The following is a 22,378-nucleotide window of genomic DNA, read 5'->3' on the forward strand; positions in this document are numbered from 1 at the left end:
AAGGCGAATTCTGAGAAAGATGAAATTCAGATCACTAAAGTCCGGTAAAAAAAATGCAATATACTTATTTTGTAATTTTTTTTTTTGCGATTGTTAAAATTTTTTTCCGGTTTACGGTAGATGTCGCGTTCTATAGCAGCTGTCAAAGTTTAACCGCAGGATACGAAACCATGCTATCATTGAATCAAATAATTCAATCACAGTATGCTTGAACAAGAAACGCTTTGAAAAATAGCAACACACAACAATCATCGAGTATCCAAGGTATCGTTGAAGCCTACTGATGGATTATCAGTGTGAATCAGTGATGTGACAGCTACGGTAGCTTTTTGTTGAAACGTAAAGCTAAGTATGCTGTTTCGTTCAAGATAAGTAAAGAAATTCCTTGACTGAATGGGTCAAGAAAATTTGCCCCCTTTGAAATGACATTTCTCCTCAACTGCGTACTGGGATCAGAAAAATGCGATTTTCTGGACCATTTCTGGGAAGAATTTTTTTTTAATAAAGGCCGGTTTGCTACTGACAAGAAAAGGAATCGCCTATCTCGATGCGTGGAAAATTTCTCCCAAGAAATGGTCAAGAAAATCACTTTTTTCTGATCGCAGTACGCAGTTGAGAAGAAATGTCACTTCAAAGGGGGCTCTCTGTAGGAAATTTCTTGACCCATTCAGTCAAAGAATTTCTTTACTTTTCTTGAGCGAAACAGCATACTTAGCTTAAGAAAACAAATCATAAACGTGAGGTGTTCAAATACTTTATAATTTCATTGAAAAAGCTGATCCAATCAATTGCGTATGAGTAGTAAAAATATGATTGTTCTTCAATATAATTTACAATGTTTGGAATATAGTGTTCCTATGGGCTTTAGACAAGGGGTGGATCACTTTTTCGGTGCACATCAAATGTACATCAATTTGCATCAGATGCATTTTTTGGACATCCATATCAACTTAGCCCTGACCTAAACCATCTATAGCAACGCTTTATTATTTGTTGTGGAAGTTTCAAAACTGTTTGCAGAAATAATTTTCATTTGATATTCTGCAAGTACCTAATCACAAAATTTATTTATTTCAGGTTATCAAGCTGTTATTAATTACTCGAAATATATTGCATTTGAATTAGAAACCTAACTGATGCCCACAATTTTAAGAGCATTTTTGATTTATTCATGGAAGGTCATATACGCAGTGGACATTACGGGAAGAGGAAATTTTCCAGAAAAAATCGTCCTACGTCCCCGTAGAAACAGTTTGATTTTGGATCAGGATTGACCAGAACCTTCTGCCCGAGAAACCCATTGTATATGCTCTACTGAAGAAGGATAGAAATCCGCATCGAAATTTCACATCCAAATGAAGGTGGAAATATTTGAACTTTAATTTCGGTTTAGAACAGAATCGATAAACATTTGAAGTATTTGTCCTGAGCTTTAAACAAACTTTCTCTGAGAGAACGAAGCGCCGTATTTTTTCCACGCTCTATTCGATTCTTATGCGAGAAAAACATTACGGTATTTCCTCAAGTGCAACGCGTGGTTTCTTCAGAAGAAAAGCACGTGACATTTTGGAAAGCCCCGACCAACTGTTCTAAAGTTCATCAGTAGAGTCTTCTACAATATTGAGTATAATTTATTTTATGTCATTACCATCTACCTTTTATGAACCACAAATCTGTTAAACCCCGTAATTCAGTTTTCCTATCGAATCTACTCCTATCTTAACAGACACAGGAGCACCACTTAAATATGCTGCCTAGGGATTAGCAATTTTGACAAACAACAAAACTTTTAAATATTGTGGACAGATTTACTTCTTCGTTGAGCTGTGTGACTGTTTTCAAGCTCCTCCGTTCATGTCGTTAGTCTTACTGTCCACGAAGAGATGAATTTGGAGATTTTTGAAATAATTTCATTCCCTGATGCCGACATCCGAGACTTCGTACGTCCATGGTACCACACGTTTGACACTTCTAAAAGGACAACAATCGATCGTTGGAGCAAGCCATGGATTGAAAATTTTGCTGAGTATGCATTTAAATGCATTCGAATGCATACCTAGAACTTCAACAAATGCATCAAGAGTGATCCACCCCTTGGCTTTAGAAGATTAATTTGAGATGTGTATTAAGTACAGATAACTTCGTCTTTTTTCAATATTAACTCTTTTTGGTTTCATTGAATGATTTAAATAATACTAATACATGATACCCGGTCAACCAGTCAGTGTTTTTTCGATAGCGATCTATACCGAATCGTTTTGAATCGTTGACAATCGCCATCGCTGGACAAAGATCTATAAATAAATTGTAACACTGGTTGATCGGGTAGCGATAAATGACCTCAAACTTTGGTCGTTTTTTTTTTTGGTGTTGTAAAAGAAAAGTTGTGAGAAGATTGAAACTAGGTTCGATTGTCGGACTCATTTCCAAAATTGGTCTTTTCATTCTCAATTTCAGGCTAGACTGGGAAAAAATGTTTCTATTTCATATTAGAGTTTCATAATATTCCAAAAATATTTCAATTGAACTTGGATTTTTAACTTTACTTATACTATTTAGATTTTGACATATATAAATGAGAGCCAGCCATGTTTTGGAAATCGGCTAAAATTTGGCCTAAATATAAGCATACAACAAAAAAGTAAATCAGAAGCAAATGTTGTTTACTAATTTAGTTTAACTTTGATGACAAGCTGATAACTAGGTGCTGGAAAAATGAGAAGGACAAAAAACTCACAAAATAAATAAAACAGCATATATCTATTCTCAATTTCCTAAACTACGGGACAATTTGAACATTTTTAATAAAACGACAGGACAGCTCGTCAAGGTGATGAAAACGGTACTGTCCATTAAATACGGGACGTATGGTCAGCCTAGTTTAGAACGATCGATTTTATAAGGATTTCAAAATCCATGATTATTCTAAAATGGCTGGAAAACTTGGCAATCTTTTTTTTTTCAAAATTGGCTTATCCTTTAAAAAAAAGTCTACTGAAAAAACTCAAGTTTCTTGTAGCAATGAGATGCAATTAAAATTATTTAAATAAATTGTTTAATGAAAAATATTTTAAACCTTAAGAGAACTTAAATGAGCAAATTTTTAAGGTACAAAGTACGTCCGGACGAAAGCACTAAGATAGTCCTCATATGAAAAGCAATTTACGCCTTCATTGTGTTGCTGATTCAGTGTCCAAGTCATATTAAAAACACTAGATAGGATAAATGCGTTATTTTCAAAAGTTCTCCCACAACACTATGGAAAATTTTAATAATTAACATCACTGCTACAATGAAATCACATTTTTACAAGTATTATATCCAATCTATCTAATCGAAATACCTGGAGAAATACAATTACGTGAAAAGTGTGAGGTTTTTCAATAGAACGAACATATTGGTCAAACGATATCCAAAAAACTGATTAGAATTTTATTTATAGATAAAAAAGATATACCAAAGTGTCCACTTTATAAAATGATCAGTCCTTATTAAAGTGATATTTAAGTGTTTTTGCATTCCGATACTTTTTAAACCATTCCTGTTGCTCCATCTTTGTTTCGAAGCATTGTATGGAGTTTTTAATTATTATGTCAGAATCTTAACGCTTTTCATAACACCCTCCCTTTCCACACGAAGTGTGACGTAATTTATACCGCTTCCTTAAATGTGTATTAACATAAAGTCTTGTAAGTAAGCTTTAAATTTGTACTTATGCTACAAACCAACTAAAAGCTGTGATTATTAATGATAGACCGTGTTTGCATCTTGAATTTTGAACTAGGTATTTTTCCCGTCGTAGTTTAACGAAATAAGCTAACATGCTGTCTAACAAAAATAAATTGTAACCATGCACTGTAAAAGTAACACATTGATTTTTATTTAGTTTCCATATACTAACTACATCTCACATCAGGTACATGCAATGAACAAGGGATCATTATTTAAACAAATCTATGCTTTATGTTTGTTTCGTCCTGTCGTGTGCAACTTGTCATCAAAAAGTAATTATCCCGTAGCTTTTGTTTCAGTATTTCTATACCACTTTAATGTTGAACATCTGATATATGGCTATTTCAATGAACCATTTTACCTTATTTTACTATTCAGTTGTACACACTGCACTAAACCATCGACTTGTACGAGTTTTGTACGACACGAGACCTGCATTCACGAGAAAATTACAAGAACTTGCGCTTCCAACACAGCGGTCATTCGAGATTCCATTGCCGCACGGAACACGTGCAGCTGTGCAACTAATGCTTCCACCAAGTTGGAGAGAAGAGCTTCGAGATGCAGCTTTCCCGGTGCTGGTTGAAGTGTAAGTAGAGAGTAATGGGAGAAGGTTGTTTCCAACATAAGAATATTTCACTGTTATTTCTCTACAGTAACGGCAGACCAGGATCAGCATCAGTTTCGGAACAGTTCAAAATCGACTGGGGAACTTACATGTCTAGCCATAACGATGTAGTCTATATACGACTTGATGTACGTGGTGCCAGAGGACAAGGCAAGAAGGCTTTGTATCGCCACATTGGAGGAGTGGAAGTTCAAGATCAAATAGCAGCGTTGAGGTAAGATCTTTATTTTATATTTTCAGTATTGGACTAGATCCACGGATGGGCGTATCCAGAGAGAGAAAGGCAGTCGTTGCTGACTGACTGGTTGACGAAAAATAAAATTTAGAACCTAATCATGTTTTTACGAACGTTTATATTTTATTTAGAGACGTTACGATAATGCGAAAGAGTAAGATCACTATTCAGTGCATCCCAATCAATGTTACGAGCGAGGTGCTCCCCAGACCGTCATTATCAGAAAAAAAAAACTCCATCATATCTGTAATCACCAGTTATTTTCATGGTTAAGCATGTCAAGGCAAATACTCGTTGTATCCACTTAAACAATGCCCGTTTGATGGTAAAAAACACTTTTGAACTTAGTGTGGTAATCTCGTTTGATCATTTATTATATCAAAATTAAGATAAGTGCAATAACAACGTGTAACACTCAGAAAAATGTGCAATTTCGAACAAGCTACAAAAAACGTGAATTTTTCATCACCAAACAACCCTATTCAAAGGTTTTTATTAACCGTGATTATCAGATGAACTTTGTCTCGCATATCTTATGATTTCGCCTCAAAAGCCATTGGTAACCGAGTGCGGTGCGCAGCTCGTTGTTTTTAAGCAAATGAATGGACAAAGATCAGAACTATGATCTCTTCATCGTATCACTGTTATATAACGTGTTAATCCATTCATTTGCTCAGTAACAGCAAGCTACATAGTCGAATACCAATGGCTTTTAGGGCGAGATTTTATCAATTGGTTCGAAGTTAGTTTGTTTAGTCTTTTGTACTCTTTAAGTGTATTTTTTGAGTTACGCCCTTTTTGAGGCGTAACCATTAAAAGCACTAATTTAAACTATAACTATGAGGAATTCTAATACCATTAAGCATGCTCATATGTTTCCAATGAGCAATGACAAGCTGCAATTATTTGCCGCAAAAACCTTTCACAAATAAAAGATTTAAACTATAAGACATCACGGTGCCAATTCCATCGTGGAACTAAATTGGTTTTGTACCAAAATAGGGTAACGGTTGCATTTTTGACCCTCTAAGAAAGTGATTTTGGGTTTTTGTACCAATTAATTATTTACACAGCGTAACCAAGTCAATGAACATGCCACAATGCACTATGGTCCAGGAATCAGTTTGACGCGGAAAGATGCATTTTGAGCTTTAGAATGAAACATTAGACAAAACGGTCTTCTACAAAGTTGTTTGTAGTAGTTGAGCCCTATGTTTGGTTTTATTGAAAATTAGGGTGGACCACATTTTCATAGAAATTGTGTAACTAACTTTCTTATTTGAAGAAATTATATTATACATGCTTCAGCAAAGTTGTAGACCATTCAATTTCAAGCAACTTTGCCAAAATAAGTTTTTTTGTAACTCTTAAATTGACCGATTTAGATCTTTTTTTCCTGCAGTGACATAGGGTGGTCCGAACAAAACTGGTTTTCTGGCTCTAGAGTTTTCAATTCAAATTTTTCATCAAAGTAGTCTATGAAACACTTTTAGAGCTTTAAAAAATGCGTAATTTGGTGAGTGAAGAAACTCACTATCTCCTTCCGTTTAGGATTTATTGTTGTTTTTCTCTTAAAAACATGCCAACTTTGATTGTAAATATCTCTGATTAGGGCAAACATAAAAAATATCTTTTAACGGCGTTCAAAAGAAAAAATAAAATTGTATATTATATCAAAAAATTACAGATGTGTTATTTTTGTAACTCTAATTAAACGTCTTGAAAGTCAAATATGTTTTATTACAAAAACTTTAAAAACTTTTGAACTAAAATAGATATCCACAATATTTTTGCATGAAAATTTGCGTTTTGTTAAGTTCTAAAAGTCGTTCATAGACCGCTTTGACGAGAAAATAATATTAAAAAAGCTAGAGTTGAAAAACTTATTTTTGTTGGACCACCCTGCGATGATTAGGAAAAAATGCTCTAGATTGGTCAAATTTTGAGCTACAGAAAAACTTCTTTTGGCAAAGTTGATTAAAATTTCAAGTTCTACCGCTTTGCCAAAGAGCATATACCAGTATTTTTGCAAATAAAAAAGTTGATTATATGATATGTGTGATATTGTGGACCACCCTAATTTCAAATGACACAGTAGAAACAATTTTGTAGAAGATCGTTTTTGTCAAAAATTTTATTTTCATGCTCAAAATGCAAAATAATAAAGAAATACATTCTATAATAGTTTTAGAGCCCTATCTTTCTTATTTAAGATTTCTCGTCAAAGCGGTCTATGAACGACTTTAAGAACTTAACAAATCGCAAATTTTCATGCAAAAATATTGATGATATCTATTTTAGTTCAAAAGTTATTAAAGTTTTTTAGCTTAAAATCCTTTGTTTTTCAAGGCATTTTATTAGAGTTACAAGAGTAACACATCTGTAATTTTTTGATATAATATACAATTTTATTTTGTCTTTTGAATGCCGTCAAAAGATATTTTTTATGTTTGCCCCAATCAAAGATATTCACAATCAAAGTAGGCATGTTTTTGAGAGAAAAACAACAATAACTCCTAAACGGAAGAAGATAGCGAGTTTCTTCACTCATCAATTTACGCAGTTTTTAAAGCTCTAAAAGTGTTTCATAGACTACTTTGATGAGAAGTTTGAATTGAAAACTCTAGAGCCAGAAAACCAGTTTTGTTCGGACCACCCTATGTCACTGCAGGAAAAAAAGCTCTAAATCGGTCAATTTAAGAGATACAAAAAAACTTATTTTGGCAAAGTTGCTTGAAATTGAATGGTCTACAACTTTGCTGAAGCATGTATAATATAATTTCTACAAATAAGAAAGTTAGTTACACAATTTCTATGAAAATGTGGTCCACCCTAATTTTCAATAACACCAAACAAAGGGCTTGACTAATACAAATAACTTTGTAGAAGACCGTTTTTGTCTAATGTTTCATTCTAAAGCTCAAAATGCATCTTTCCGCGTAAAACTGATTCCTGGACCACTGTGCAATGTAGAGAAAAGCTTCCTCTGTGAAATAAAAATGCTCACACGGTCGTATATAGTCAAGAATGCGTCTTCAATAGTTAAATTATAAAGCACTGTTTTACTATTTTTGAACACACCAATACATTTTCGAGCCTCAAAGTTTATATTTTGAACCCGCGGTGTTTTCGTTTGATTTAAGACTAAGTCAAAGAAACTGTTGGTTCAATATGCTCGCGCATAGTCTAATCTATCCATTAACAATGGAAAACGGAAAAAAATTTCGCTCTTTAGTTTAGACATTTGGAAATAGTTTTTATTTACATTTGACAAATTTCTGATGGCTTCAATTGGGTCCTAAAGTTTTTGATGAAATATTAAAACAAGAGTTTTAATATAATAATACGAAGCATGGCATCAGAGACAAATAGAGACGTAGCACTCGGGCTCACAACGGGTACCTCTTCTAGTACTACATTTCGTCCCCGGTACCCAAGTTTGACATTTGGCCCTAACACCTAATTTAAATTCAGCCTTGCGATGTTACTGCCCATGATAACAGGAGGGTCGTTTCTATGGTGACATTTCCTTGTGAAAATTTAACCTTCCGGCCGTCGAGCGGATGACCATCACCAGATGCACTGCGTTAATGTTGTGTGCAAAAAGCGAGATTTCAAACACCCTTCCGAACTGAAAAAGGATTCGACCTGCCATCGCATTTTTACTTGTTCATTGTTCCCGACCTTCCAATGTGATTTATACAGTTTTAAAAATCCATTGAAACTACAGTAATGAATGGTTCATTGTTTTGGTGTACTTCTTATATATCGATGATTATAATAGTTATACAAAAAAAAAAACATACAATGATTATCATGGCATAAACTAGGTATTAATATTAATTGAACAATGACATAATTCATAATAATTATAGGAAACAAGGTGTTTTTCGATTTTCAGAATACAATTTTTGATTAAATTCAGTTAGGTGTAAATGAATCTTAACTAAAAGGCAATTCCTATATTTTTCTGCAGTTCTTCTTACTATTTATGCTTCTGTACCTGAAAATACAAATCATTACCATGAAATGTTCAATCAATCTCGTAAATGATATGAATACCATGACTTTTCGCTTTTTAGAGCCCATGGAATGCTTCTGACCAGTACCTCTTTTATCTTCAGATTTTCTTTTTGTAGTCTTTCTATTTACTTTTCTCATCTTCACGGTTTTTTTATTGTTACGTTTTCCTGTTGCTCTTGGTTTAATGTTTAGCCTACGCGCCTTTCCATTCCTTCGACATTTCCTTCCATATTTCTCTTGCTTTTTCTTGACTTCCGCATTTATAAACGTGTTCAAAAGACAATCGCAAAATTTATTAACGCATTGAAAGCAAACAGTTTCATGATACGTCTGACGATCAACAAATTTTTGTAATCGCTTTTTGACAACGATGTTGTTTGAAATAGATGTAAAATTTTTGCTTGAATGCTATTAGTAAAGTTAATCCAATGTCTAGAGCAACTTCATTTGGAAAATTAAAGTTAATGGCGTCCAGAAAATGTTTAAGCCTTGTAAAAACAAAAATTTCATCATCCATGTGTCTACCAGATGATGATGAACGTAGGTGTCTCCTGCACGCTTCATGGGGTAATTTAGATATTACAAAACCAATGACATATACTAATGCATTCATTTCGGGTTTGTCTGGGACTCATATTCCGAACACTTAAGGCCAAGAGTGACTTCAAATGCATATGATTGGCATAAATTGGCTGATATTTGTGAAATTTATTTTTTCTTCGCAAAGCCTAACGGTTAGCTGTTGGGTGTACCAATAATAATGTTGATTTAATTAGTTTTAATATTGTTTTTACGTAAAAGAATGGAACAACATTTTGATTCAAATGCCGAACACTGTGTTTATTCTGAATATGAGCCGAACACCTTGATTCAAATTCCGAACAGCATGAATAAATCACATTCAAATGAATTATTTCGCAAATAAATTGATCTGAGCATGTTCTACTGGTCTCAAACTAGAGAATCATTACTACTCCCGCGGTATAAATTATATTGGAGACGATAAAATTGAATTGCAATTGACTGCCATTTCCTTGTTATTTGATGACATATTTCAGCGAAACATTTCAACCAAATCGCCATACAAAAACGAAGTGTTCGGAATATGAGTCTGTTCGGAATTTGAGACAAAACGGTTCTTCTAGGTTTTCATAATCTAAATTATCATCAGGTAAATCAACTAGGCTATTTTTATCAATAACGCTCAAAGGGTCTCCAGATTTCGCTTCTTCATCATTGCTATCAATCAGGGTGACCGTTTCATACAGTTTGTATTGTCTTGCTGGTCTAATGTTCTTTCCACCCCATTATATTTGATTGCCGTGCTAAACTGCAAAACATTAGGCGTAGCAAATTCATTCTCCAGTGGGTCTTGACAGATACAATTAGTACACAGATAGAGGAAATTGAATTTTGTTTTTGAAATATCCCACAGCAGTCGAATCGCATTTATGTTCTGAATGAATCCTTTCATAAATGGAGGGAATCTCTGTTTAGCTGTGAGCAGATTTTGAGCTTCATCCAATGCCTAGAAAAGTAATATTCATTATTGGTTCGAAAAATATATTTTTTGTAAACAACCGTTGAGGTATCGAAGCACGATTTCGGGATAAACTTGGCTTTCTCAAGAATATTTTTTGTTTTAACGAGAAATTCCCAATGTTCGCTATTATCGCATATAGCAGATCGTAGAGGCTGCAAGTAGAAAATTAAAATTTAATAGAATCGTTTAATATATTATATCATATTATTTTTTTCTTAACAAGTTCAGCATTGGGCGCACATTTTCTCGCGAGTATAATTTTAAACCAAAAGAAAACATTATTTAAAGATACATAAAATATGAAATACATACCTTTAGCTTATCATGTTCAAAACGAGAGTTAAAAGTATCGAACAAGCTGTCCATCAGGTCTATGAACTCTATCGTGGGAATTACTTCGCTGCTCATGCTACCATTTCAACATACTCTTGGAGAGCTTTTGAGACGGTTCTACTCAACGAAATCAAACGGATCCTTGAAGCATGATGCATCAAAATGCCGAGAACAAATTCGGCGATGGTCTAGCTTTCCTTTGAACACCGTGCCGTGTTTACGGCAGAATTCTTTCCAAACGGTTAAGCTAAAAATAAACGGAAGATAAACTAATGTATAAAGAAGATTATAAATGCGTTAACTTACTTGTCGTTGTCTTCGGGAAAACGGTAAAGGGAAACCACCGTATGGGATGGGATGCCGAATTTGTCCCGAGTTTTGCAACTGTCGATACAACAAATTTTCCCCATGGCGAATCAACGATTGTTTATTTATTATCACATGGCAACGCGGATTTGAAATTCGCGGGTAGCGAGTAAAATTAGATTTCAGCTTTGCAAGGCAGATACAAATGTAGGTATTGTGTTTGTTATTCTAGTACTTCATGATCCCAAAAAAAAGTCATTGTATAAGGAAGTCTTCTTCTTCTTTCTCGCGTTACGTCCCTACTGGGACAGAGCCTGCTTCTCAGCTTAGTGTTCTTATGAGCACTTCCACAGTTATTAACTGAGAGCTTACTATGCCGATGACCATTTTTGCATGCGTATATCGTGTGGCAGGTACGAAGATACTCTATGCCCTGGGAAGTCGAGAAAATTTCCAACCCGAAAAGATCCTCGACCGGTGGAATTTGAACCCACGACCCTCAGCTTGGTCTTGCTGAATAGCTGCGCGTTTACCGCTACGGCTATCTGGGCCCCCCTGGTCATACGTCTTTATTTCGCCTTTGATGTCATTGCAACTACTTTAGCAATTTTTGCAGCTCAAATAACGACTATAACATATTTAAAATTTAATTTTTAAAATGAACTTTGACACTTTTGATTATGTTCATCGTTTACTTAGTCGACAAAAATGCCACATGCGTTTTAATTTTAACACTGGGGTAGTTCCTATCTGACATTTTGAAAGGGAAAACCAAAATATATCCAAAATTTGAGCTTAAAACAAAACGTGCGACAAAAACCGTGACAAATGGTTTTTTGACTTAAACCAACAACAATCATTTTAAAATATAGTACACATATGTTTCTGACCTAAACTTAAGCGTTTGGTAATGAAATTGGGACAAGGCTTTAGGACTCAATTATAACGCCTTCTGTAAAATAAAATAGTAGAATGTGTTAATCATACGACAATCTATTTTGTAAATTTCTTCAGGTCTAATTTTTACACTTTTTATCCTTTACAGGTACCTACTTGAAACTCTCAACTTTTTAGATGAGAACAGGGTTGGCGTGTGGGGCTGGGGCTATGGCGGATACGTAACAGCAATGATATTAGGATCCCAACAAAACGTCTTCAAGTGCGGTATATCGGTGTCGCCAATCACAGACTGGTTATATTACAGTAAGTAGCGAAACTCCAGTGAATGCCGGTCCTATTAAACGATTGAAATGTTAATTCTACAATAGGGTGTCCCAAATTGATCAAACTACAAAAATCTTAAGTGACATAGTGTGCGTTGTAGTCGAAGGGAAAATTTTATTAGTGATTAGAAAATTCTTCCTTAACCATACAAGAGACTGCAACAAGTCTTTTCGTTATAAAACAAACAAGGTATACCTAGGAAACATGCAGCTCCACAGAAAAATTTTATTATTAAAAATCCTTCAATTTCGTTCGAATTTTTATCGACTATACCGCACTCTATGATCAAAATATAATTGCCGGACTCTTTGAAATTGTCCAGCCTTTTTCACGGTGTTTTGAACAGTATGTTTTGCCTAAAATTCACAATTATGAAATATTATATATTATCCATACATTCAAGTTGTCTAAATAATCAGTTGAGGGTGAATTAATGCCGGTGTCGAATTCCGGAAGCGTCCGAGCAATTCGAATCAAAATGGTATTTGATCAATTTTCTCCATATAAACTTCAAGCTCTTTAAAATCAACAAAAATTTAGAGGAAGTAACTTAAGACTTTGCCATCTTATTGTATAATATTCATATTTATTCATTAAAAACAAAAAACAACGATACATTTCGAAACCACCGCATTTCTTCTGCGACATGACAGAAATAAAAACACATTTCCCTATTTTGGTTCGTGTTCAGTAACTTTTTCATTGTTGTGTTTTTTCAAAAGGAGTTTAGATGTCACTAAACTGCACAAAATACGTTTGAAAACCTATCTGTTGGAAACGATGTTTTGAATACATTTCCAACATTTTTAAGTCGTTTTGTAAAACATGAACATGCAAATCTAATTAACAATTGGTCGGTGTTCAGAAAGACCGGACTAGATGATATTTTGGTCTCGCAAAGATAAATCAACGACTCCATCAAATCTGATTTTTCTAATGCTATTTTGTTACATCAAATTATTCATTAAATAGATAAGTATCGATATAGCGGCAAATAATGCAAATAATTTGTTATTTCGAATGGTTGGAGCTCGTTTTCATGAAACCAGCAAAAAGCACTTGGTCCATTCTGACTAAACACCGACCAATTTCAATGCTTTCTGATGTTTTAAGATGTTAATTAATGAGGTTTTATTAGAGATGCATTCAATTCAATAATAAAGCATTGATAAGAGCTTAATAGTCTTTGCAGTAAACGCCATTTTAAAATGCTTTGTAGATGCCTGTCAAACGCATTCTCATAGGCGATCCTAGCAGAAAGAATGCTTTGAACTTATACCGAAGTCGGCACAATGAATAGAAAAGATCTTTGCAGACGCCCGAGTGGACCCGAGTAAATGCCCTCAGTGGCAAACGAAAGACAAAGCCTCTGACTTTCCTCCATATTGAAAACTCGCACATTTCAGACCCCTCAACGGTGGCTAGAATCCTCGGCGAATACTTCACCAGGTTGGCTAGTATAGATAGCCATAATGATAGTTTTAAGCGTCGGATGCAGTCCACCATCAGCTCAATTAGTTCCCGTTCCTGATGATCCAGACAACTTGTTGATAAACCAACCATTTTAAATTAGTGAGTTTCTCTTCGCACTTAAGTGTTGTACCGGAAAATCGGTCGGCCCAGACGGCATTGGTTATCCACTTATAAAAAAACCTTCTCCTTTCGGGTAAGTTGCAGCTATTAGATTTCATGAACAAATATTGGCTCACTGACACTTTCCCCTCGGAATGGCGGGAAAGTCTTGTGGTTTTCATCCCCAAGAGTAATACAGAAACTCACGACCTATTCAAATAGCGACCGATTGCTCTAACCTGCTGCATGTGCAAGGTGATGGAATGGATGGTTAACCGGAAGCTGAACCAATTTTTGGAGTCCCAAGACTTGTTGGATCATCTGCAACATGCCTTCCGAGCTGGTCATGGAACAAGCACTTACTTTGCTCAACTTGACGACGTCTTACACACTGCGCAGTCGGAAAGCTTACACACCGAAATTGTCTCAATGGACCTGTCCAAGGCCTTCAATCGAACTTGGACTCCGCTAGTACTGAGTCAGCTAGTTGAATGGAAACTATCCGGCCACATCTGCGCTTTGTTCAAAACTTCCTGTCTGAGCGATCTTTTCGAGGCGTTGTTGGATACTATCTATCCGACTCCTTTCCCGAAGAAACCGGCGTGCCACAGGGGTCCGTGATTGCTGTCACACTCTCTTTGAAAGCAATGAATAGCGTTTTTGCTAACTTACTGAAAGGCATCTAAGTTTTTGTCGTCTCCGGCAAAACACCAGTTTGCGTAAGGATCAAGACACAGGTGGCAGTTGACGCGATCTTCAAATGTACCACTGCAGTTGGTTTTGAGCTGTCTGCCCCTAAAAGTTTTAGATGTCATGTCTGTCCTTCACGAAACGCGACGCGAGACAAGACATAACACTTATAGTTCTTACTATCGTCAAAAAAACTTAAAAATTACCTTTCTGTCGACCGGTTTCGGGCGCGATGTGGCCCATCTACGGGACAATGTCCGACTGATTGCGTTTTGTACGTTGTTCGTACACGTCCGAAGAGATAAAACTGCTGATATATTCGCCCCAGTGAAAGAGCGCTACGTAGACCAAACGCTGAATTTGTTTGAACTCTCAACATGCCACAATAAATATCACTGTTGATCTGTTGATCAGTAGAAAAGAAGACAACACATTGAAATTTGGAATTTACCGCAAACCTACCACTACCGATCGCTACATCACTTCGGACTCCAACCACTTTGGCGCTCAAAAAACAAGCTGCATTTCATTCCATGGCACACCGTCTTTACAATATATCAATGGATCAAGAGGAGTTTGACAAGGAAACACGCCAAATCCACGTAGCTGCAGAGGTAAACGGATACGACAGATCGTTTATAGAAAAAAATTTCGTAAACACAAACGTAAAAGACGACGACAAAATATCACAACACTTCAACCAGATACAGAAAAAATCAGGAGGATTAGTTTACCGTTCTTCCCGAAAGTTACTAATTCGATTAAGAGTACACTTCGTCGACAAGGCCTACACGTCGTTCATAAAAGCGACAAAACTTTGCGTGACTTATTGTGCAACCTCAAAGACAAAGTTGCTCCCGATGAGCAATCGGGAGTTTACCGGATTCCATGTAAAGACTGTCCAGCAGTTTACATCGGCCAAACCCGCCTCAAACACAGAAATGCTGTTGCATCCAAACAATGTAACGAGTCCAGTGTGGCAGCTCATGCGTTAGATTCCAACCACGAAATAGATTGGGAAAGTGCGAAGCTCATCAAAAGTGTACGAAATGCCTCGCATTTAAACGCATGGAATCAATGTTCATCAGCAATAACCTAGCACCGCTGATGAATGAAGACGATCCTCCGATCGTTTCGTGTCTGTTCGATCTTGTGAAAACGACACTTCAGTAGCAGTTTTATCTCTTCGGACGTGTACGAACAACGTACAAAACGCAATCAGTCGGACATTGTCCCGTAGATGGGCCACATCGCACCCGAAAGCGGTCGACAGAAAGGTAATTTTTAGGTTTTTTTTTTGACGATAGTAAGAACTATAAGTATTATGTCTTGTCTCGGGTCGCGTTTCGTGAATGTCGTGTTGTTCTTACGTTAGCACAAATCACATAAATTAATAGTGTCATGTCTGTCCATCTAACCACCGCATATCCGTGCCCATAAATATCAACAGTCAACGCATCCCCACGAAGAATACGGTGAAAGTGCTCAGCGTCACCATTGACCGTGGGCTCACCTTCCAGCATCACTTTGATTTGGTCAAGCATAGCTGCCGCACGCGCCTCAACTTGGTTCGAACAATTTCTAGCCATCACCGCTCGAACAACCGAAATATCCGTTTTCGCGTTGCGCATGCCATTGTTGACAGCCAGTTAACATATGGCCTTGAACTTACGGACACTGCAAGGGTTCGACTAATAACAACACTCGCACCACTGTACCATTGATACATTCGCATTATTCTTCCATCCACGCCTGCTGACTCTGCTTGCACTGAAGCTGGGCTCCTTCCTTTCCGCTTCTTTATATCCACAGTGATTTGCAAAAAAACGCTGCCATTACCAAAAAAACAATCGGGGACGACAGGATCTGCTTCCTCACTGATGGGAACAGTATCCTCCGCACGGTTGCCAATGTAGATTTCACCCAGTGGCCAGGATCCACTGGAATGGAGACAGGTTCGTCCCACTCGGGTTCAGATTGGGTACCACTTCTAGTACTGCATTTGGTCCCTCGGTAGTGCAAAGGGTACCCAAGTTTGACAGACTGCAGTACACTTTGAACGGCATTCTAGATTACTTTATGAGCCATAAAATTTTGGGCATTTGCAAGGGACATGGGGGTCTTTAATTTGTCTTTGATGGAGACATTTGTTGGCTTTCACCTAAGCCTAACGTAGATAGCACGATTGGAAACCAGTTTCATGCAGGGGACAACTCGATAGTTCTACGGATAAACGTTCTGGACTGGCTACGCACAAAATATCCAAATCATGATCACAGATACACCGACGGTTCACTTTCTATAAGAGGCGTCGACCTTGGCGTCTTCGGCCCTAATATTTCAGTGAGCCTGAGTCTGTCACCACTTTGCTCGATCTTCCAGCGGAAGCCGCAGCCGTGTATTTAGCAGCCACTACACCATCCGACCGACCAATAATTGTTCTGATGGATTCATCTAGGGTAGTATCCGCATTGCCGTCAAACAGGCCTTCGCACTCTTGGATTCAGTGCTCGATCACCGATGGTAGATCCAACACCACCTTTGCATGGATCCCGGACATTGTGGTACATATACCCGGCAACGCAGCTGCTGATCATCTATCTGATGCTGGTTTTTCCTGCCCCCGCTACGAAGATAATGTACCCTTTGATGATGATAAAAGGTGGCTAACAAAGCTGTTTATGAGTATATGGAGTACGGAATGGAATCAGCAATGTTAACCGTACCTGCGAAAGATTAAATCGTCCACCGAACGGTGGAAAGACCTTCCTCTTTTGAAGGAACAACAGTTGGTATCTCGTCTAAGGACGGGGCATACGCGTCTTTAACACAACATGAGTGGCAATTGATCTTTCCACCGGATGTATACCTTGTGCCATATAAAGAATACCGTAGAGCACGTAATTTGCGTCTGCCCACTATACGAGTACCCCAGGAATATTCATGGGATCCCAAGAATCATTCGTGAACCTCTGGGAAATGACGTAGCAACCCTGAAATCCCTATTTGCGCTTTTTGAAAGATGCTGGCCTATACAACATGATCTGACGTCCCACGATAACGAACTGCACCCATTATCACCCGCCGCACACCGACTTTGGTTTAAGGCAACTGTTTTAGAATAACTAATTAACAGTGCACAGTACTGGTAGCATTCTTAGCATAACAAATTACAAAATGTTCCGGCGTAGGACTTGGAATACTCGCATACTTTGTAAGTTTTTCGGCGAGACCCCCTTTGGTTGGTCTCGAGCAGTTATCCCTTCTCAATATGGACTAGGAAGAAAGCTCTACAGAGAATTCAAAATAAAATTTTGAAAATGATGCTTCCTCCCTGGTATAGTACCAATGAGTTACATAGAATATCCAATGTTGAAACATTGGAACGAATGTCAAAAAAAAATTAATAATTTCAGGCAAAAATCGTTACAATCTTCTATTGTCACGATTAATGCGTTATATGTTTAGGTTAAGTTAGGTTAAGTAAATTCAAAGCGTTTTTTTTCCTCTCTTATAAGCAGGTGAAATCAACTCACCTGTAAAAAATCTGAACTGCTACGGCAAATGAAATGTAATATGTTGTTAGCAAAATGTTAATAAAATCTTATATATGTTTTACCAAATTAGGATGATAGTGTTGTCTAATAACACAGAACATCTAGATATAAGAAATAAATGTAATGTTTGGAATGATCCTAATAAAGAAATTAAAAAAAAAGTGATCCCTTCTGGGTCACTTCTACCTCTTTAGTGTTACTTCTCTGACACACTCTTTCTCTAGGCGCCCGGGCCTTTTGGCGCTCTCTAATTCGACAGAGTGTTGAACTAGCGTCAGTTAAAAAATACTTCAATAAAGACAAAAAAAGATATGGTGGTAACAACAGCTTGTAGTAAGTAAAAAAAAAACTTAAAATGTTACTTGGGAAGTATATTAGCTCGAGTGCAAATCACAAAAAATTTGAATTTCTTTTTAGAGTGACAAGAAAAGGGGATTTAGTCTAACCAAGCTCTCCAACTAAAAATGATTATGTATATGATTGGTTTATCTTTAAAATTTAAAGATAAACCAATCACATATAGAAGCATTTTTAGTTGGAGAGCTTGGTTAGAATTAAAGTTTAAATCTGACAAAATCTTTTCTTTTCAAAAAAAAAAAAATAATAATAATAAAAAAGAACGGAAGGTACAAACCATATTTAATACTGTTGAATAGTATTAGAGTTGATCTTATTTGGTGTGCCACGATTGGATGAAACGTGTGTATATAGTCTCAGAGATTTCGAGGGTCCCAATTTCGATCTGTTTGTTTATTATGTCATTATTACTGTTCACATGTACATTGATTCCCATCCAGACCTAAAACCGCCTAAAAATTATCAATCTGTTAAATAATATTGATTGCATTTCTAGATAAACAAACCATTTGAAAGAGAAATCATCTTCTAACTCGAAAGGGGCCATCATTCGGAAAGGTTGTGTTTCAATTTACTGGTTTACCAGTAGAATTAGCAAATTGACCCTTTCAACGATTTACACTCCATAATACCATGGGCTCCAACAAGTTCACTCGTAGAACGATGCACACATGCATGTTGTGGTGTTTGGAATTTCCTGAGTTGCATAGCATCACAGAATAAAGTGGTTGAATTACTTTTTGTTCACAGTAGATGTTTTTGTTCAAATCTAGTTTCTTTTTATATAGTTTTATTTATGGATGTTGGGAAACAGGTATAATCAACAACAATGTACATTAATAAAATATAAACACACAAATCAAAAGGACTTATTTAGTAAAAAGTGTATAATACTTTCAAACATTCCACACATCCATATACTTTGGCGCCTGTGCATGACGCCATTCACATCCATTTCCAATAGTTTTTTTTTTCTTCCATGAAACAATCACAAACCATACAAACCTGAACTGTGTTACATCGAATAACAAATTTTCGATTTTGTCTACCGCAAGTTGTAAGTCTTCTACAACTTTTATCAAATCCCAATTTTTCTTAAAGATTAGTTATTGATCTTTATACCATTTAATTCCACTAGAGTTTGTATCCTTTGACATATACGCGTATTTCGACCTCAACTGTAAGGCCGTCTTCAGTGTCGTGTACTAGACTCGACTAAACTAAATTCGGTTTTTTCATCTACTTATAGGTATTCTACTAAACAGCTCGAAGATTTATTATCATATTAATCTTTGTTAACTTGAGTAATTAGTCAATTTTCAATTTCTTCATACGTTTTTGAAAAAGAAACGGCGATTTTCGGACCTCTCGTTGTGTTGGTTACAAATGATCTGAACTAGTATTTTCGCGCAAAATCGAAGCAATGCTTAAACAATTTAGCATTGTACTGCAATTGCTATCTAAAATGCCATAAAATGATTTTATAGAGATTTCTTTAAATTTAAACAAAAAACTGTTTTTTTAGTTTTTTATGATTTCTAATGATTGAATTATGGGGTTTTGAGCCTTAATCCCAAACATTATTTCCACATATTCCTGGAAGCATATAGTATCATCATTTTTGCACACAACATACAAATGCAAGTAATTATAATATGGCAAGAAATATCTCTAAGTAGTTAATAAAAAGTTCTCATGAGAAGACTCGGTCCCAGTTGGGACGTAACTTCAGGAAGAAAATAAAAGAACATGGACTTCAAAAGCACTCAACTAGACATACAATCTGCGGTATATAACCTCGAAAGTTATTTGTAACACGCTTCGCTTAGGGGCGGTCCATTAATTACGTAAGGGGTTATGGGGGGAGGGGGGGTTGAGATTTCTTACGAACCATACACATTATTTTTGATTTTCATACAAAAAATCTTATCATGGGGGGAGGGGGTGTCGAAAATCCGCCAAAATTGTCTTACGTAATTAATGGACCGCCCCTTACCAACTATTGAACAAATGATTCCACATTTTAAATAGCAAACATTTTTAAACATATATTCCTAGACATAAACTTGTTATTTATAGGTATATACCCGCAATAGCTTCCATTAAATTAGTGCCATCGTTGAGGTTGAATCTCTAGACCTTTATCTTACCTTTATATCCAATCGTAGATACAACATTAGTTGAAGACGTAAATTAAAACAAAGATTTTCCCCTAACAGATTCGGTATTTACGGAGCGGATATTGGGCGTACCAGCCGAAAACTACAAAGCATACGTTGAAGCAGATGCAACGCAGCGGGGAAAACAGATTCCTTCCAATTCTTATCTTCTTATGCATGGCATGGCGGACGTGTCAGCGCCTTTTCAACATGGAATTCAGCTGGCAAGGGCACTGACTGAATCGGGAACCATTTTCCGGTATCAAGTGAGTAATTAGTACGGTTTTCGCACAGACAGACAGACGTACCTTACATGATTTTTCCATCAACCACTTTAAGAGATTGGTTTGAGTTGCATACTTTACAAACAACTAGTTTTTCTTCGAATTTGAGGTTCCACACTAGCGCCTTCTACAGATCGTGTCGCACATAATCATGTTTCGTACAATATTGTCACCAGGTGATGATTCTGTGAAGTGGGCGATGGATTTTATAATAATTTGTTCTGGGTGTAACGGCTGTTTGTCTGTGGTTCTCCTTTGTGGATAGATTTTCACATTTGTCTACTATTTGATCATTTACAGAGCTACGCCGACGAAGGACACGAACTGAACGGTGTGCTAGAGCACGTCTATCGTACCATGGAGGATTTCTTAAAAGGTTGTTTATCGCTGGATTCCGATGATGAGAAACCAAAAGAAGTTCACGTACCGAACGAGTAACCGAGCAGCGTAATCAATCATCGTTTTTAGCATGTGCTGTGTATTATCACTTTTTACTCTGATTTTATTTAGTGCGCGACATTCATAGTAAAACTACATATCACATTGTGAAAACATCGAGAAAAGACGGAAAGACAGCGCAATTATAAATGCAATGATGTTAAATTAAAACAAAAACGTTCTTCCTTTTTTCATCGAAACGAAAATGAAAAAATATTAATACCATAACGCATATACGTGACGTGTTTACAGTTTTCCAAAAAATGTACATAAAATTCAATGTGATGATGAAACAATTTTCGCAAAACTAGTGTAGTAGAATTTTGATATGCTCTTGCCTTAAAATGTACATAAACTGGAAGATAAAATCAAACTCGTGTACATAGACGCTATGACGGGCTTGTTTATCGTTGTTCATAAATTTTGTTTCTAATAATGTATAACTAATAATCAATTGTTGTAAAATAAACTCACCAGTGATGCTCGTTGTTGTATATAACAGTTTTTAAATAAGTGTTCATTTAATCACCGCCGAATTCCAAATTAACAAAATTTGTAGCGGTCAGGAGATTTGTATATATTTTGTAAATATATATGATATGAAATTTGTAAATATTGTCCAAATGCGTTGATAGAATAAGATAGCAATAATAGGCAATGTACAGTATATTAAGCAAATTCAAATTATAATAAATCCCTTAGCATAGGCAATTACAAGTTGCGAACATTTTGCTGAATCTCTCCTAGGGCGGGCTTATCGATTTTTTCGAAAGGTTGGAAAGGGACAGCTGCACTACCATCGTGCCGAGTTATCCTTCGTGACTATATGGTCACGAATGTGTACGAGGAAGTTTCGGGAAATGACGAATTTCCGGTTTGTCCGAGATTCACTTTCCTTAATCTGAGGAGTCACAGATTCGTTCATTTCGTTCGTGACTACCCAGCAAACAAGAAGTGTGCGCGTTTGTAATCTATTCGTTTTCCGTAGTGAAGTATGCTACTTTTAGTGACGTTAAGTACATGGTAATTAATTAAATATTTATTCGTTCTCTAGTTCGTGAAAAGTGTGCGTAGTTAGGATTTGTGTGCGAATTAGCGTGATAGCCAAATATCCAAGGTAATTGTGCTCGATATGTGCCATGTAGTGTCGTGCTCAGTGTTCGTTTTAGCCGTAAGGCTGGTTTATTCGCAGCAAATACACCCGCACCCAAGCGCGTGGTCTTCCCCCTTCACGGACGAAAACCTTCCCAGCAAACCCCCAACCGGCTGGAAGTCGGCCGATCCGTCACCAAATCGA

The 22,378-nt window shown here is 36.5% G+C and overlaps 1 protein-coding gene and 1 long non-coding RNA gene across 7 annotated transcripts in view; one reads left to right on the plus strand and one right to left on the minus strand.

Annotated features, from left to right (window-relative positions):
* LOC5569579 (dipeptidyl peptidase 4) overlaps positions 1 to 21,591 on the plus strand; it is a 66,324-nt gene extending 44,733 nt beyond the window's left edge. For 2 of the 5 annotated variants that reach the window (XR_002500326.1, XR_002500325.1), the window contains exon 14: positions 4,111 to 4,199. Coding sequence is in view for 3 of the 5 variants with exons in the window: in XM_021844039.1 (XP_021699731.1) it covers positions 4,111 to 4,321; positions 4,389 to 4,574; positions 11,846 to 12,003; positions 20,420 to 20,625; positions 20,944 to 21,081 (899 nt within the window). In the remaining 2 variants the exon portion in view is untranslated. Of the gene's footprint in view, positions 1 to 4,110; positions 4,322 to 4,388; positions 4,575 to 11,845; positions 12,004 to 18,696; positions 18,759 to 20,419; positions 20,626 to 20,943 lie in introns of those variants that run through there. The other 3 variants (XM_021844039.1, XM_021844042.1, XM_021844040.1) reach the window with 3 other exon arrangements.
* Positions 9,689 to 11,063, minus strand: LOC110676381. Of its 2 annotated transcripts, XR_002500328.1 has the most exons (4): positions 10,801 to 11,063; positions 10,474 to 10,741; positions 10,200 to 10,313; positions 9,689 to 10,146 (listed from the first exon to the last, which is right to left on the minus strand). It is a non-coding gene; the product is annotated as an uncharacterized LOC110676381 (long non-coding RNA). The 2 variants fall into 2 exon arrangements; XR_002500327.1 differs by having other exon boundaries at positions 10,474 to 11,063.
* Positions 21,592 to 22,378: the final 787 nt, after the last annotated feature.

Source organism: Aedes aegypti, chromosome 2 (assembly GCF_002204515.2).
Source record: "Aedes aegypti strain LVP_AGWG chromosome 2, AaegL5.0 Primary Assembly, whole genome shotgun sequence".
Classification (NCBI taxonomy): domain Eukaryota; kingdom Metazoa; phylum Arthropoda; class Insecta; order Diptera; family Culicidae; genus Aedes; species Aedes aegypti.